An 18,195-nucleotide genomic window follows, 5' to 3' on the forward strand; every position below is an offset into this window, starting at 1 on the left:
GTTATAATAACTTGGTAATAGTTATTACCAATTTGATATTAATAACATGTAATAACTTGACTTTTTGCTCCACCCTTTTGCCTTTGGTACTGTCCCCTTTGCCTACTGCTCTACCTGCCACTGGAACATACCCCAAAGCTCCTCCAAAATGGAGTTTGGCCTTCAGGCTGAGTTCTCCTAGCCCAGAGATAGCAGAGACAGCAATATAAAGCCCCTCTGTTCTTCATCAGACCTTCTCGCAAGACTTAACTGTTGCCTGAAGCCAGGCTAAGCCTTCCCCTTATCTGAAGGTAAGCACAGAACTTTCTTCTGGCTTTACATTTTGTTTTGTTATCCTTAATTTCCTTTTGTTCTGGTTAACTTTTTTAGTCCCATATTGACAAGCAGGGTCCACTGTGCTGACAGCCAGCTAAATCCAAATCTGCTTTGGCAGATGATATCCGAAACTACAGGGCTTTTTCCACACTAGCTCTCCACCATTTATTTCTGTAGGCTACTCTAAAGGCCCTGATACAAGACACAAGGTTAGCACATCACAACAAGCAAGATTGTAATGACAGTTTACCATGTTTTCCCTGACAATCACAAACCGCCAAACCTACCACATTTTCTACCCCGCTCCCCGTTCTCCCATTCTCACAATGCACCCTGCCTCCCCCATGAACAAAGTCCCTTTATCACTCTGTTGTTTCTTAGCTATCTCAGCTGCCTCTTCTTGATTGGTTGACTGAGGTTTTTAGTCACGTTCTCCCTCTTTCATCTCCTGATTGTGCCTCCATCCCTTTAATGCATCCTAACCAGACTCTTAAAAGGTTTTTTTTTTAAACCTATTAAAATAAACACTTTTGCTGTGCATAGAACTCGGCTACCAGGAACAAAGCAAATGATGAGGTGTGCATTGCTAGGATGCTTCAGGTAGTAGCAACTGGATGCTTCGAATGGCCCTTTATATTGCCACTCTTTCCACAGGACTCGATGGAGCTTTTTTCACCACAAATGAAAAAATGGAGCTTTGAGGCCCCAATGTCATAACAGACAATACAACATACCACTGTTTCTTTGTGTTGGGCTCCAGTCCAAAACAAGCCACAGTGATATTCTGCGACTAGGTCTAGACAACACAAGAAGTTCATAATGGTTAAAAAAACTCAAACCCATAGCTGTTTTTTGCAATGTGCAAACCCAGTCACTGTAGCAAACTCATATGAGCTTGGTTTGCGATTTCTTAAATTTGAATATTTAAAATGGCAAATAGAATAATCTATCTCATTGGCCTGTTGTTAAGATGAATAAAATTCTGTATGTTAAAACATTTGGTATATTAACAATTTTAAAAAACTAACCCACCTCAAGAAACACCTCTGAAGTCACATGCTATTATATTATGTAAGGCATGGGCCCTCAAACTAAGGCCCACGGGCCAGATCCAGCCCGCCATTCCCATTTAACCAGCCTGCCCCAGAGGTTTTGCACTCGCCACATGTGGCTTGCTCACAAGGAAGTCGTTTTGAACTGCTCAAAGAAAACGATCTCCTTGTGAGCAGGCCAGCACCTTGCCCCACATGCCCCAGTCCCCACCTCACATGCGCACACGCACGCCCCACCCCCTCACTGGCCTGCGCTCCCCCCCACTGGCACCGCCTTGGCAGCCTGCACCCACAGCTGGCACCTGTCAACTGGCCTGGTTGAAAAAGTTTGAGGACCCCTGATGTAAGGAGAAAGGAAAGACTTGCTGGGGACTCACATTATGCGGGCAGTACTCAGCATCCTGATAAAAGCTCAGTCCTCGGAATATCTTGTCACGGCCACTCAGAGTGCAGCATTTCCTCATCCCTGCGTCAATAGCCTCATTGATCTTGCTCACAGGAAAAGCACACACTGCTGAGTACTTCTCCGGCACCATACTGTCTGCCTGGCTTCTGGCAAACACACCAAAGAGAACCAGCTCTGTGGCACTGATGCTGAGCTCATGGGCCAGCTTTAGTCCTGGCTTGGTAGCATGGGCTGCCTGCAAGATATTAAAATCTACTTGTCCAGAGTTTGTCCCAAGACTCCTCCTCCGCCTGTTTAGAAAGCGGCAGTCCAAGTTCAGCTCACGGTACTTGTGCACTTCGTTCTCCTCGATGCTAAGCCGAGCTATCCTAGTGTGGTACAATTTGGAGTTGGGATTTTCCTTTTGAACTGTCAGGAAATATACAAACTGCTGGTCATTAAAGGAATATACATAATCAATCGGGTATGTGTCTTGATACACAGGAAGCACAGTTAAGGAATGGAAAGGACGATTAAATCCATCCAAGGTACTCTTCAGTCTCCGTATAGACACCGATTTGGGGCTGTATGTCTCTGCTATGCTTCTGTTGACGGTGGATGCGATGTAGAAGTATGAAGCAGATGACTTGTCCACAACCACAACCCTCGTGCCTAAAGGACTAGCCACACAATCTGGACACTCGGAAGCTTTGTTAAGATGAGCGGAATACAAGCATGATGATGTTGCAATTGATGGAACGTTGTCTTGTATCTCAATCTCATGCTGGAAACAAATTCCATGTTGGGAGCTTCCACAACTGTAAAGCCAAGGTTCATAAGGATCCACCACCAAAACTTTGTTATCCGTGTCTTCAAAATCCATTGGCCTGTTCACAGAGCACAGGTCACAGATCTTACATCTGTTACTACCCCAGGGACCAGTCACAATGGTAGACATGATTTCCAGCTCTGAGTTCAATACGTAGATTTTGTTCCGGACAGCAACAAAGACAGCATTAGCAGGCTCATAGGCAACTACGTTCTGAATGGAACTCTCAGCTATGAATTTAGAGAAGTTATATTTCACAGTATAATCTCTAGTCGAATTATAGGAAATATGTGGGCATTGCCAAACTTTCCCAATGATTTTTATGGGCAATAAGCCCAGTGTGAGGCAAAACAGAAATGATATGCCCATACTAGGGGCAGTAGTTATAATGCAGAGTTCCAGATATCAGAGGCTACCTCAGTTCTTCAGTTCTGTGTGGATGTGCAATCCATCTTGGATAATCTACCATTGCATTACAGCTGGGGAGAGAATGAAAGAACACAAATGAGTAACACTGCAGCAATACAAAGGTGGCATGCTTGTAGTCTAACATTACCCGGCACTTGCCAGAACAGCAAGATACTTCAGTTACCCCACTACACAATAAAAGGGTACAAGATCTCCTCATGTGAAGGAAGTTACTCCAAGGGCTTTTCTATACAGAGGTTCTCCAGTTTTAAGGTTTGCAAAAATCACCACGCTTATAGTATGCTACATCTGGATGCATTTTTTTATTATTATTTTATTTAGAATTTTTGTATGCTGTCCCATCGCTTACAGCCTCGGGACAGCTCACATAAAATAAATAAACATAATACATAGTAAAATAATACAATAAAAAACCCAGAATCACCCTGGCTGCAAAATTAAAACCTATAGATATTATTAAGAGTTGTTAAAATATTGTTTAAATAAAAAGGTCTTAGCCTGGCACCGAAAAACAAATAACGACGGCGCCAGAGAGACCTCTCTGGGGAGCGCATTCCATAGATGGGGCGCCACTGCAGAGAAAGTCCTCCTCCAGGTACTTCGTCTCCTGATGTCTCTCCTGGAGGGCTCCCTGAGGAGGGCCTCTGCTACCGATCTCAAGGGGCGGGAGGGCAAATATGGAAGCAGGCGTTCCTTTATGCATAATGCACAAGTTGTCTACAGGTAAGCATGTGGGAAAGAGCAATGTTGATGTTGGAAGAACATTCTTATACTGTCCACCCAAGGGGACTGCCCTTGATAAAACTGTACTATCCCATACGCCTTGCTGCTTAACTTCCAATTTGGTACTAAAGCGCTTCATATCTAAAGTAAATGAAAACGCCCCTGTTCAGGACAACTAATGCAACCCATTTGATTCAACCTATATTAGGCTACAATAGAGAATGAAGGAAAGGATGGAGAGAGTTTCTCCTCCCTGTACCATCTTCTGACCTTGTTGGCAGGCCTGTGCAGCATGCTATCTTCAGGGCAAGGAGTTACTGGAACCAGCTGCCAGTCAAGAAGTGGCTTTGCTTCTGGTTGTGATGCTCCCTCCCTCTTGAGAACCTTCCTTGTCTGACAATTGCAAACTGAGGAGAATGGAGACCCGGTTTATATTCTACCTAGGCCATGGGTCCTCAAACTAAGGCCCGCGAGCTAGATCCGGCCCACCATGCTCATTTAACCGCCCCGCCCCACAGGTTTTGCCCTTGCTGGGTGCTCGTGTGTGCAGCTTGCTCGCGAGGAGGTCATTTTGGACTCGCTCGGAGAAAACGATCTCCTCATGAGCAAGCTGGCTCCTTGCCCCCCCCAACCTCCCCTCATTTGCACGTGCATGGTATTTCAGAAGTTTCATTGCATCACCTTGGTAAGTGGACACTGCTAAACAACATTTCCTAGTAGTCAAAAGGCAATCTACATATGGTCTGCTAATCTTTTTAACATAAGTCCTGATCCTTGCATAGTCTCTTGGTTTCATCTCTTCATGTCTGAAAATATTGGCTGTTCAGCACTGTGCAGGAGAGAGAAAGCCAGATGGAATGTATGGATACATCACACCAAGAAAATGTGTGCATTCATGTGTAAGAGAGAAAAAGATACCGGCAGACAGCATGGGAGAAAATTATATTCAGAAACATGTAAAATAACTGCCTTTAGACATTTATTAATGACTGCATCATTGTCAACATCCACTCATTTTAAGAAGAGAAGAATCTTGCTGGGTCAAATCAAAGGCCAATCTAGTCCAATCTCCCAGTGCCTATAGTGGCAAGCCAAATGCCTTTGGGAATCCCGCAAGCAAAACCAAAGCACAGTCCTCACCTACATTTGTTCCCCGTACTTAGCATTCGGAGGCATGCTGCTTCTAATTCTGGAGTTAGCCTAACCATAGGAACCTGCAGTCTAAATACTGTAAATTGCAGTTAGATACATCTTTTTCTAATCCCCTTTAAAAGCCATATTGATGCCCACCATCATATTTGCTGTATTTAAGTCCTCCATTCAGTCCCAATGCTTTTGATTTTATCTTTGCTCCAGAGATGAGAGGGCCTAGCTCATGGGAAAAAAACTTCATGAACAGTTGAAAAAACTAACATTCCCTTTCTCAACAACAATTATTCCCCTCTCCAAAAGGAGGTGGGAGATATTTCCCATGTTTGTAATCACAACATTAACCCTATAATTAGTTAGCATGCACAACAAATGGGAGGCTTCAGTGGTTCGGAGTGCCTTTAGCTGGTGGCTCAGCTACACCCCTATCTGGACAGCCTGCTATCAGTGATCTATACTCTGGTAATCTCTAAACTAGATTACTGCAATGCACTGTATGTTGGGCTGCCCTGGAAGACTGTCCAGAAGCTGTAGCAACAGACTATTAAAAGGGATCAGATGATCTAATCATACAACACCAATTCTGTCCTGCTTACGCTGGCTTCCTGTATCTTTCCAAGCCCCATTCAAGTGCTGGGTTTAACCTATAAAGTCCTATGCGGCTTGGGGCCATAATACCTGACTGAATGCTTCTCCTGACCTTTTTCATTCTGGACACTACAATCAGATTTGGGGGACTTTCTACAACTGCCCCCTCTGAGGGAGGCTCATGTGGTGGCAACAAGGAAAAGGGCCTTTTCAGTGATGCCTCCCCCAGTTATGAACAAGTTCTCCAATGAAGTCCACCTGGCACCAACTTTTCAGTGCCAGGTAAAGATTATCCTCTACTGCAGGGCATTCAAGTACCTTCTGGGGTCTGCTAGCTGTTAACAGGTCTGAACATTTTTTTTCTTTTTCTTTACTCTTCTTCTGTTTAATATGTGGTTTAAAATTTTGCATTGTAAACTTTTAATGATTTTAATATGTTTGTATACAATGCATCTTTTATTGGTTTTTTAAAATGTGCTTTGTGAACTGCCTAGAGAGCATCAATTGTTGGGCAGTATAGAAATAAATTAAATGAATAGACTATCTCCCACTTTCTGTCTTGCATTAACAAATGACAAATACAATAAGCGATCATGACAACAGGCAATCTTAGGCTATTAAAGTACACTGAGTGGGCACATGAGGGAATGCCCATACTGATATAAATGTGTATTTTGGGGTATGGTTGCCATGTAAAAAATGAAACACCCAGGATATCTTTTTAACTATCTATTTTTATTTGTAACTATCTAATTATCTATTAATTTATTTGGTTTAGGGTTTAGATTATATTATATTGTAAGCTGTCCAGAGATGATAGTGATAGATGGCCTATACATGTCCTAAATAAAATAATAATAATAAATATTTTCCCTGTTGACACATATTTGTATTAACTCCAGGGATCTTATAGTTTGATTCTGTATATTTTTATCAGGAAGTCCAATAGATTTCAGTGTAATTTCCTCTCTACTTTCATCTTAGTATCCATAACCCTTAATGAGGCAAGGAGTTTCTTCAGCACACACCTGAAAAGTGCAATCAAGTGCTGAGAGGTCATGGCTTTGCATATTACATATCTACGAGTACCTCTTCCACAGGAAAACTACCACAGTCTTCAATATGCTACAAATTATAGTAGTAGTAATAAATGTTCCAGTAGAAAGAAACGAGAGCCATTCGCTCGGCCGGTGCGTAGGTGTCTTCGCTCTATGCTTCCCACGGGCGACCTGGGCAACAGGTAACAGGCTAAAAAGTCCCAGCTCAGTCTCGCTACTTGCGCGGACGGGGAAGTCGGAACCGGAGCGCCCTCCTCAAGCTTAGTTTGAGTTGAGCCTGCTTCAAGTGTCCCAGCCCTGCCCGAAGAAACCTGCCGCCGGCAAACTCGGAAAGAATCGCGCGGAACGAGCGGGCTCAGAGCCCCGCCGCCGCCGGCTGCTTCCCAGGGCCCCGCAAAGCCCCTTCTCGACGACTCCTCGCCAAGGACTCACCCTGCCGCCGCAGCCGTGGTCGCGCACTCTCCGCTCGGGACGCACCTGGGCAGGAGGCTCTCAGGACAGGAGCAGACAGCCGTGGGACGGGATCGGGCGCGGACTGAACCCAAGGGGCGGGAGCGGGGCGGCGTCCCCGCCTCCGCAGCGGGAGCGGCATGTTCCCGCCATCGGGTTGGCCTCCTCGCTGCAATGCCGTCGCGCACCCAAAGCGGGCGGTGCCCGGGCGCACGAAGGAGTCGCGCCGCGGCCCCTGCACTCGTCTCCGCAGAGGCTGCGTCGGTGGCGGCGCTGGGCGGAGGCCGGGAGGGAGCTGTGCTCGGTGGTGTTTCCCCTCGGGCCAGTGCACGCCTCAGACCAGCACTGGAGGAAGTCTGGGGCTTGCCCGGCGCGTGTCTCACGACGATCGCCGTTCCACAGTCCTCATGGAAACGCGTGTCGGTCTACACCGGGTGGGGGATGCAGGGCAGAGATTGCCTCACTTCCCCGGGCTGTGTGCTGCCTTTCCGACTTCAACGCGCTCACCTAGAAACTTCATGCGTCCGCACCTGAAACTTTCTCGGAGAGTGTGCGGCGCCTACGCGATTCCGTGGGGGACAACACCCCCCGTTTAACCCCCGAAGCATATACGCTGTGGCAGGCTGCCTCTTACTTAGAAGTTGAGGGGAGATCCTGTTCAACCCTTTCCCTGCCTTCTCCTACTCAAAATCACCCTTACCCAACCTTCTCATTTACCAGAGGAGTAGAAAGGGGAGAGGCATATTATTTATTCATTAGATTTATAGCCTGCCTTTTTCTGTTCAATAACTCAAAGCAGCTTACATCACTCTCCTCTTGCTGCCTGCAAACTTATCACCACAACAACCCTGTGAAGTAGACTGGGCTGAGAGTCTGTGACTGACCTAAAGTTACCTAGTTGCATCCAGGGCTAAGCAGAGACTAGAACCCAGGTCGCCTGAGTCCCAGGGTCACAATATTAACTGCTAGACTACACTGGCTTTCAAGGGGAGAGACATCAATATGACAATTCACCTGAGACAGAACAGCAAAAGGTGGGTTACTACCCTGCATTGTTCTGAATATTGACAGAATTGCAAATGAATCCATTATTCCCACAATTGCCTCTTTCCTTTAATGATACCCCAAATCAGCTACCTAAGACAGGACATGAGCTGGAGTAAGTTCTAGAGCTTGATCTACTGGCTGAGTTCTCTCGATGATTTGTAATAACTGGATGAGGATGTCTTACCTGAGTATTTAACGACAGTGGCAACAACCACAAGACTCCCTCTAGCCCAGATTAAAGTGCCAAAAGAAAGAAAGCTGGGGTGCGGGGAAGGAAGGATTTTTGTATGAAAGACTATGAGCTCTGTTCAAGTACTGAAAATAAATTTATCCATGACTATGTACCTATGGTGTTTCTGCCCTAATTTGAAAGCTGCAATCTGAAACTTGTCCTGGGAACTTCCTACCAAATAAAGGTTAACAGTATGTTCTACAAATGTTTGGTGCCAACTGCTCCCTGGCTCTGGTAGGTGACCCTCAGCGAGTTAGTGGAAAATCAAAGATCCTGCAAGTTTCAGCCCGACTGCCATGGCCTAAAGCAGCATGAGCTAGTTCACTCAGGTCCTATTTCTGAAAAGGAACAAGAGAGAAAGGGTTAAAGGTCCTTTACAGCCTGCCACAGACCTTGACCAATACAGATTTTACTTAAAATACATATGTAGCAGCCCCAGTCTAAATCAGGACCCTAGCCTAGGGGATATGTGTGACTTTAAGATCTGTATAGAACGCCAACTGCTTATTGTACTCCAAGAAGGTTTAAAGTAATTTCTCTTTTGTCTCTACTTAAGCTGCAACTGGTTGAATGTTAAAACCAAATCTACCTTTATCAGATAAGTTTTTTTTTTCATTTTTCAGTGCAGCATAGGCACAGGGAAGGGCCCAACCTGGTCCAAGGCCTAGTACTGTAAATAGATGAACTGTTAAAATTTGGATTGGGCTCTGTGCCCCTACTCTAAAAATGAATAAAAGCAATAGTGAGTAGATATGGATTTAAAGTAATGTTTTTGGCTCTAAGAGTCATACTCTTTGGAAATTATGAATGCCACAAGCCTCCAGGTGAATACTATAATATTTGAAAGGGGAATGTGTCTGAAAGTAAGAAATGAAGAGATGTTGAGGCAATCTCTGCTCCCTGGCATGAATTGGTATGTTTTCCAAACACACATTAACTTTCAGATACAAAGTTCACTGAGAAACAAAAGTATAGTATGGTTCACTGAGTTCACTGAGAAACAGAAGTATAGTGTGGCTTAAGTAAGGTTGATTTGATTGTGTGAATCAGGTCACAGACTTTCAGTAGTGGGGGAAACATAATCTGCAGTGTACAGACTCTTCCATTTCTGGGAAGAGGGTCCTTAGCCAAACCTACTGTCAGGCCATAGATGTGTTTCAGGGCAAAAGAGTGTTGGGACCCTATTCCTGCATTTCCCACCCCAATTTAAATATTTTAAATTTACTATTTAAATACATTGATTGTCAACATTACAAATTAGTAAATGTGTTTATTGATGATAAATTGATTATTTTATGCAACCCTACTATCCTGGAATGCTGAAGTATTATCTTACAGTATCAGGAAATTACAAATCATAGTACAGTAGCCCCCCACCCCCAAATCTGCTGTCTCAGTTACTGTGGTTTCACTTAAATGTAGCTGACTGTGTCCCTCCACATTTGAGGTGTTTATGGGCACAGTAGTACCCCTGCAAAACCCCCTATGAAATATCCTTGGGGATGCCTCTCTCTTTGTCTCAGTACTAGCCAGCCTTGCTCATGTGTTTAGTCTCCCATGGGCATGAGGACTCTAGAGATACTTGCATTTTTCCACTCCTGTTGGGAGTCCTGCATCCCTAACCCCTGCGAATGTGCAGACCCAACTATATAGTACACAGTGTTCACTACTATCCACAGTTGCAGGCATTTGTTGTGGGGCTTGAAACCTATCCTCAAGCATACAGGGCTCCTGCTATATCTATAAAGATCATTGATTAGTAAAATTAACAACAGATATGATCAAATATTAACTTAATTCAAGGAAAAAATCTTTAGAAAAGTAATTATTGAATGAAAGACTTATTTTTTGCTTTCATTTTGTGTAATGTATCAATTAAATTATCAAAAGATTTGCCTGACTAGCTTGCTTTCTGCTGAGGCCACAGTAAGGTGGTCACAGGGCAATTCTATTGGTTGCACGCTTGGAGATTGGAAGTCCCCAAGCTCAGAGCCTCCAATCATCCAGTTTGGAGCAGGAGGAGCAGCAGAGATGATCTTCACCTCTCTGTTCTCTCACCTGGCAGATTTTGCTCGACAGGATTTTTAGCCATAGTGCTTCAGAGAAGAGGGTGGAAGTAGCTCATATCCTGGCCTCTCCAGTCTTCTCTCTCTGCCTACCACAATGTCCCCCTTCCCCTTCTCTGCGATCACTTTCCCATCCTTGGAGGCCAGCTGGAATGGTTCTTTCCATGTCAGCTGCAAGGATGAAGGAGATGGACCTTTCTGAGGTTCCTTTCTGAGGTCAGCACTGTCCTGCCCTTGGAGTGGAGAATTCCCCTATCTTATGACACCTCAGGGCATGCATGCATGCATGCATGCATTCATTCACAGGGTTCCTATAAGTTCAGGGTTTGGAAACACTGCCCTACCAAGGGAGACTGAGAACTAGGCATGTTCAGTTTTGAGAAGAGAAGGCTGAGAGGGGGGCTGATACCCTCAAAATACCTCAAAGGCTGTCACAAAGAGGAAGCTCAAGATCTCTTCTTGCTGATACCAGAATGTGGGGCATGGAATAATCAATTCAAGTTGTGACAACTCAGATTCAGCCTAGATAGCAGGAAAAGTTTTGTGTCTCTCAGGGCAATACGACAGTGGAACCAGTTGCCTAGAGAGATTGTGGGATCTTCCACACTGGAGACATTAAGAAAGAAAATGGGCTGTCATCGGAGTGGGATGATGTAACTTGGTGACCTGCAACAGCAGGGTTTGAACCTGATGGCCTTCTTGGCCACTTTCAGTTCTACTGTTCTATGAAGTCAGAGGGTGCTGTGAGTCAGGGGTGTCTATAATTACAAAAATACACATAGAATTGCACTAGTTTACAGTTAAACTGGTTATTTTCTATTTTAATGTAATGAGGCTTGCAAAGGAGGAGCCTGGCAGCCCCCTGATTGGAGCTGATTCCAGATTTGTGGGGTTAACACTCAAAACACCCTGGTACTTACCAGTCAAACTGCCCTTGGTGATGGGTAAGTGAGAAGAACATCTGCTGATGACCTCAGAATGGTGCAGGACATCTCTGTCCTTCAGATAACTTAGGCAGAAACCATTTAAGTCCTTAAAGGTTAATCTCAGCCCTTTAAATTGGGCTCAGAAACACACTGGCAACCAATAAAGCTGGCACAGTATCGAAGGCACATGAGTAGACCATCCAACCCATGCCACCCCTTTGTCCAGCAGTGCACTGAGCATGCTGCGGGCCATTCCTTGTCTGAGCTAGTACGTCCTCTTTGAACTGAATAATAGAACAGTAGAATTGGAAGGGGCCATGAAGGCCATTGGGTCCAGCCCGCTGGAGTTGCTGGACACCAACTTACACCATCCTACTCATGTGGCTGCCCAGTTTCTTTTTGAATGACCCCAGTGTGGGAGAGCCCACCACCTCTCTAGGCAGCTGGATCCACTGTTGTATTGCCCTGACAGTGAGGAAGCTTTTCCTGATTTCTAACCTGAACCTGGGTTGTTGCAACTTGACTTGATTATTCTGTGTTCTACACTGTGGTACCATGTCAGGCCCTGGAGAGGAGCAGGTTGCTGGCTGTTTCAAGGTATTCCGTGGCCTGGTACATTCCAAGTGCCAGGCGTAGCGTGATGACATAGGTTACATGACAGGAGGAGCCTCTCTGCACCCTGTTGCCTTTGTGTAGAGAGTAATCAGAATTGTGGCCAACGGAATTAAAGAGCCTAATTTTAGCTCTAAAATATAACACATGTTGTGACGTGGAAGGAAGAACTATTTCAAGGGGTGGGGAGACCCAGATGTATCAAGCTGACTCTTAAAGTATTTTTTCTTTTGAAATATCCCTGGCGCTATATATCTACATCAATGCAACATGATTGCATTTTATGACTTTATTGTTTATAAGCAGATGGTTAGCACTAAGACTAGTAATTACAATCTTAGGACAGCATCAATAAATAACAGCTCAGTCTTATACATGTCTTCTCAATAATAAATCATTCTGAATTGCATAGTAAGTGGGTATAGGATGGAAGCCTAAATGCTGTCCTTTTCTTAGGTGTTTTACAGCACAAACTTGTTCATATCTATTCAGAAGCACAAAGTTCCCACAAAGTTCAGTGAGGCTAATGAAGGAAGTAGCTCAGTGACTGAGAAACAGTGAGGCAAACAACCAAGCCATGAAGCCTGTCTGAAGGACTGTGGAAGGGAGAAAAAGATAATTGGGTTGAAGAAAGAAGGCTACCTTCTATGTCATACTCCAGTAGTTTTATGAGACGGGGTTATAGGGCAAGGTGGAACCAGAAAGGAGTGAACTAGTGAACTGGTAGTTATGAACACGCAGGCATAATAGGTTGATGAATATTATCTCATACACCTCGAATAGACAATGGGCTAATTATAATGCACATGTGATGTATGTAGATGTATGTAGTGGGATGAGATGGGAGATTTGAAGTAGGCAGACGGAAAGACTGTGCCCCCTTAGTGCCTCATCCAATGAGGGAATTGGGGAGGGCTATGGCGGCCAAGATAGGGTACCAAAGGAGATGGTTTGTGTGTTTGTGCTTTGGAGAGATTCTGACAGAGCGGGCTCTCCCCGTCTATTGCAATAAACGAAGGAACCGGCTCACTCTGATGGTAGTCTTGGTTATTTAACTTGAGGAGAAGTATTTTCGCTGCTTTTTGCATAACACTAAGGATGCACAGTGCCTTCCACTCGTAACCCTCTATGCTATGTTTTCCTATCAAATGTTGTAGTATTTTCTTACTACAAAAATGCTATCAAGATGAGGAAGATGGAACAGCTACATAAAATGCCTTTGGACTTTGGGTTGGGTGCTATCTGTTTCATAGCATCCTTACTACTTCCCAGTAAATGTGAGTAAGGATTTCAGTTTTTATTTGTTTTTCTCATTATTTCCATTCTGCTGCCAAAATATACAATTTCTTATGTATTGATTATCCTGTCATCTTTCTGCATATTCTTTATGATATTTATTACATTAATAAATAAAGACAAGGAAAGAAAGCCAGATCTTACATCAGATTTTCCCAACCTGGTACCCTCTAACTGTATTGGATTACTACTCCCACATCTCCCATTCCCCACAACAGACAGGAATTTCCACCACCTAACTATAAAGAGTCCCAAATTATACACAGATTATCAACTGAGCCTTGCACTACATTTTTCTTGTGCAAATGTACTTCGAGGAGATTTAAATGAAACAGAGCAATGTGGAGATTGTTGAAACCAGCAACCATTATCTCACTTTACAAAAAGTAGCAAGTGCTCCTTTACACAGAATAGCTTGGGCTGAATGAAAGCAGTGGTGTCTACTCTACAATTAAATGAAATGATCTGTTTCTGATATTCATAACGTTATATCCAGTTTCTTAGTGGAACTTCTTCAGCCTTGTCTTGCAGAATACTTGTGAGATTCAGTTGGTGAAAAGTACCCCTGTAAAACCTTTTCCATGTTCCACAATCTCTCCATAAATTGGAGATGAGGAACCTCTAGCGCACAGGTCTAATGACACCCATAAGGCCCCCCGGTCCAGCCTCCAACATTCTCCCAGGATCTGGCCCCTTTCCTGCTCCCAGCATCCTCTTCAGCTTCATTGTTGTATGCTGGATGAAGAGCTTCAGCTATCCTGCCTGGTGTCTCATGAAGGTGATGAAGATCAGGCTGCCTTCACAAGTCAGAAGCAGAGAGGTCCACATCTTTTCCCAATTGTGTTGTTCTGGCTGGGGAATGTGTTGGTTGTGCCTCCATTACAAATAGCAGGCAAGCTTAAGATGTTGACTGTTTCATTTCCTAAATTTCACATTCGCTTAGGCTGACAGAAGGTATATCCTACTCCAGAATCTACCTTCCTGCACTACGACCTAGATACGGATCAACCACCCACTATTTGTCAAAGGAACAAGAAATTGGATCACAGATCTCCATGTCATCTGATTTACCCATGAACCATTCCCTGTCCCATGCCATTTGCTCTCCACCAGATTTACTGAAGGGTTGTAGCTTGACTGTTGTAGCTCTGCTCTGCTCTTCTCCGTCTCCTCTCAGTAGAGGGAGGAGAGGGACAGTGAGACTTTTATCTTCTGTGGCCAGAAGATGAGATTAGTTGGTCAGGTAATATGACATGAGTCTTGATCATCCCCAACCATAATGCACACCAGGGACAGAACACATGATGTAGCTGCTCTTCACAGTAGAAGGAACTTGTATATAGTGGAGTGGTTAGAAATGCTGGACTGGGACTCAGGAGATCCAGTTCTAATTCCTACTTGGCCATGATGTTCAAAGGGTGACTTTGAACCAGTCACTGCCCCTCAGCCTACCCTATCACACAAGGTCATTGTTGTGAGGATAAAGTGTAGAGGGAGAGAACCTTATAAGTTTTCTTGCATTCCTTGCAAAAGGGAGATAGGATATAAATGCAGCAGCAGCCGCAACAACCCTGCTTTCCACTCCTAGCAGAAGCAATTTTTCAAGTAATTTTCATCATAGTTCTGCATATAGCAGAGTTGGCTTATTCCCCCTCCACATCTTCACCACAAGAAGCTGAAAGGAGACAGAGAAGAAGAACTGAGAAACTATTCCTATACCCTTTAGAACTTTAGGATTATATAACCTGGGCTAAAACTAAAGCAAATGCTCTATGGGAACATGCTTGATTCAGTGGTCACCCACCACAGTCTATGCAAGTGACGTAACTATTTCATATCTACCAACATGCAGGTTCACTAAAACAAATAGTATGATTAGAAAAGGATTGTTTGCCTAAATGGCAGGAAAATGTAAGGGAGATGTGACCTAGAAAAGTCAAATGAAAGTATTATTTCTTGCTACCTGAGGGACAAAACTGAATGGAGGTAATTTCAGTTGGGTAACTGAGCTTTTCACAATGTGAGCACAAGTATATAAAAATTCAAAGTATTAAGCAATCAGTTTTGAACATCATGAATACTGAAGTCTAAAACACCCCTGAGAATTTGCACATGTGTACTAGAAAATTTGGCTTTGGGTTCCCATGTTGTAAACAAAGGATATCAATTTGTTAGGAATATTCTCTTTGGATCTATTTTTATAGTGTAATGCTTATTATCATTGCTTGGTTCCAAAGAAGAGCTCTTTCACAATTCTGATTTTCTGCTGCCATCATGTGGCTGCCATGTTTCAACCCAAGCAAGCAAGTACACAGAGCACCCATGGAACTTTTTCCACTAGTGAATCATAATGACAGGTTAATTAATTAACCACAATATGTCATCGTGAATGACTTAGATTGCTACCCAGGTTAAGTGTGGCCTGTTTAATCATGATTAACATATAGCATCTGGGTCTGAATGTTACACAACAATCACTGATCAATCCAATAGGGGGCTGAATATTGTAAAAGGCTGTGCAATGCACCTGGCGTGCTCCATGGCCAATGGTGGGTTAATTGACCTACTATTTACCACGGTTATGTACAAAGAGCCCCACTGTGTCAGTGTGACATATTAAACTGTGTGGTATTATGATGCATTTACATAAGTCAGTCATGTGGTATTATATTTATTAGGTTGTTTTATATTGTAAGCTGTCCAGAGACGAACTGTGATGGACGCGTTAGAAATACTCCTAATAAATAAATAAACAAACTGTGCTGACATGGGTGTAGGACATACCTGGCTGGCTGGCTGGCTGGCGTTAAACATAGTGGGTTGGTCACGTCCCCAGCGATATCAGTGAAACCAGAGCCAAGCCATGTAGGCAGGGATTGAGCAATGCCTTGCCAGGGCTCCTAGTTGCAGCCTCCCAGTTGAATGTGGGAACTACCTAAATTTAACTGAAGCAATCAGTGCCCACAGCAGGAATTTTAAACCAGTGAACCTCTGTCTCTGCTACCTCGTCAGCAAAGGCATAAAAGTGGAGTGCACCATGTGTTCTGGTCAATTGCTCTTTGGCTTGTAATGGAACTATTCTCAAAAATAAAATCCATATTTTCCCTTTTCATCCTTGTCGTGCTTGATTGAGCTAGCACGTCAAGACCAGATCCCTCATGTCCTTCACAGAAAACACCAAACCGATTGGTGGTCTGCCTCTGTATTGGGATCAATAAGCAGAAGACTTATTGTGATGAGGAGTTGAGTGTGAACTAGTGTCCAGCACAGGCATTAAATGTAGCCATGGGTATGTATTAGGCTCAACTGCTGTGCTAAACCGGTGGGGCCTCAGTGAAGGTCTGAGATCACCAGCCACCAGGCATTGTGAATGTTTTGCTTTATCCTTGAGATAAGGATGTTTACGCAACCTTTTGCTGAAGTTAATTCAGGGCCTTCCCTCACCTTCCCTTCCCTTGTTTCCCAGGTGGTGTAGCCAGCTTGTGTGTACTGGTAGCCTCTGAGACAGAGGGATAGAAGAACTGTATAAACTCCATGGGCAAGAGGTGTTGTTCTTTGGCTTTCCACTTGAAACCAGGAGTGTGCAATGTGTCATGTAACTGGTTTCTGGAAACAACCTTTATTCAGTCAGGAAGTCCTCTAGGCTAAAGGACCCTAAGCCTTGATTCACATTGTGACAACAATCCTACATCTGCGAGCACGTAGGCTAATGAATGGCCACCACGCTGAACACACTACATCACTTCATATGGACAACATGAGGTCAAGGAGGCTCCTTTGCAGGGAGGAGTATTTGGTCCTATAAGGCCTTCAATCAGGTGTAACAGAAACCAATCAGAGGTTTACTACCTCAATGAAAACTAGATAGGATAGATGTGCAATATTTAGGTTTGGGTGTTGTACAAACAGCTTGGGACCTTGTGTGATTTTCTGACCATATATGTCAGAGGTCAGCCACATGACTGTTTTTTGCTGGGCTACTTTTGGATTTGGAGGACCTAGGCACAGTCCTCGGTTTTGTCCCAAGCCTATTTACGGCTGTATCTGCTACATGCTTCTCTCCACCTCACCAAATTGTATTTGCTGTAGTTCTTTAGTGGTTAAGAAATCAGAGCTCCTTGAAAGTCTTGTGACTGTGTCAGCCCCCAGAATGGTCTCCGTATTTCCTGTACTGAAGCAATGAATGACAGTGCTCGTGGACGCAGACGGCCATTTCCACTTGCTATCCATTATTTCTCAAGTATGTTACATTCTTTGTGCAGCTGCCTTCAGAAAGCATAGGGATGATCTCCCTCTACATCACAGATGTATTGAGGCAGAACTCGGCTCTCTTGCTGTCCAGGCAAGTGGCAGGTGTGCCTGTGCTCAGTGGAATGGATTGCTTTTGAGCATTTCCTAGATATTGTTGAGAGAGAGAAGGATGGCTGCTTTGGGCACTTGTTCTCATGGGCTCCTGGCTGCAGTTCAGAAGTTTCAGAAGCAGAATGTGAAGCAGATCAAAAGGGAACTGGGGAGGATGGGGCATGCCGAGACACTGCAACGAAGGAGGCGGGCATGCCTATCTCAAGGCCAGCTATTTGGCAGGGCAGGTAGCTTCTGGGAATAATCAAGAGGTATCGCCTGTAGGTGGGGACTCTGGGAGTGAGGGCTCTCAGATCCACTCCAGATCTTGGCCCTTTGATGAGGTGTCAGCAGAGGTGGATGGCCCACTTAAAGGGCTATGCACCCATGCACAGAGAGGAGGCATGCGTGCTTTCAGGAAGCCCCTCCCAAAAGGATGGACCCCAGGCATGCTCATAAAGAGAGTTCCTGGAGGAAAAACACTAGATCGTGTTCAACAAACCACTCTGTGCATGCTCAGATATTTGTTCCAGGTGATTTGTACCCGGGAGCAATAAGCATTTTGGAAGGAAAATAGTCTGTGGCTTTTGACTGCTTGAAGGAGGAACCTCAGCTCACAACATATAAATGAAGCAAAGAGCACCGATGTCTTTTTTGCCATGTGTGTCACAGATGAATGTTAATGCAGGCTAGAAAA

At 44.3% G+C, this 18,195-nt stretch overlaps 1 protein-coding gene across 2 annotated transcripts in view; it reads right to left on the minus strand.

Annotated features, from left to right (window-relative positions):
- The window catches only part of MST1R (macrophage stimulating 1 receptor), a 58,559-nt gene extending 51,357 nt beyond the window's left edge, over window positions 1–7,202 (minus strand). Inside the window, exons 1-2 of one of the 2 annotated variants that reach the window (XM_044451410.1) lie at window positions 6,961–7,202; window positions 1,745–3,060 (exon numbers count right to left, since the gene is read on the minus strand). In XM_044451410.1, the coding sequence (XP_044307345.1) occupies window positions 1,745–2,950 (1,206 nt within the window). In that variant the 5' untranslated portion in view covers window positions 2,951–3,060; window positions 6,961–7,202. Of the gene's footprint in view, window positions 1–1,744; window positions 3,061–4,003; window positions 4,098–6,960 lie in introns of those variants that run through there. The other variant, XM_044451411.1, reaches the window with a different exon arrangement.
- Between the last annotated feature and the right edge of the window lie 10,993 nt (window positions 7,203–18,195).

Source organism: Varanus komodoensis, unplaced genomic scaffold, assembly GCF_004798865.1.
Source record: "Varanus komodoensis strain SLA01 unplaced genomic scaffold, ASM479886v1 scaffold6_2, whole genome shotgun sequence".
Lineage (NCBI taxonomy): Eukaryota > Metazoa > Chordata > Lepidosauria > Squamata > Varanidae > Varanus > Varanus komodoensis.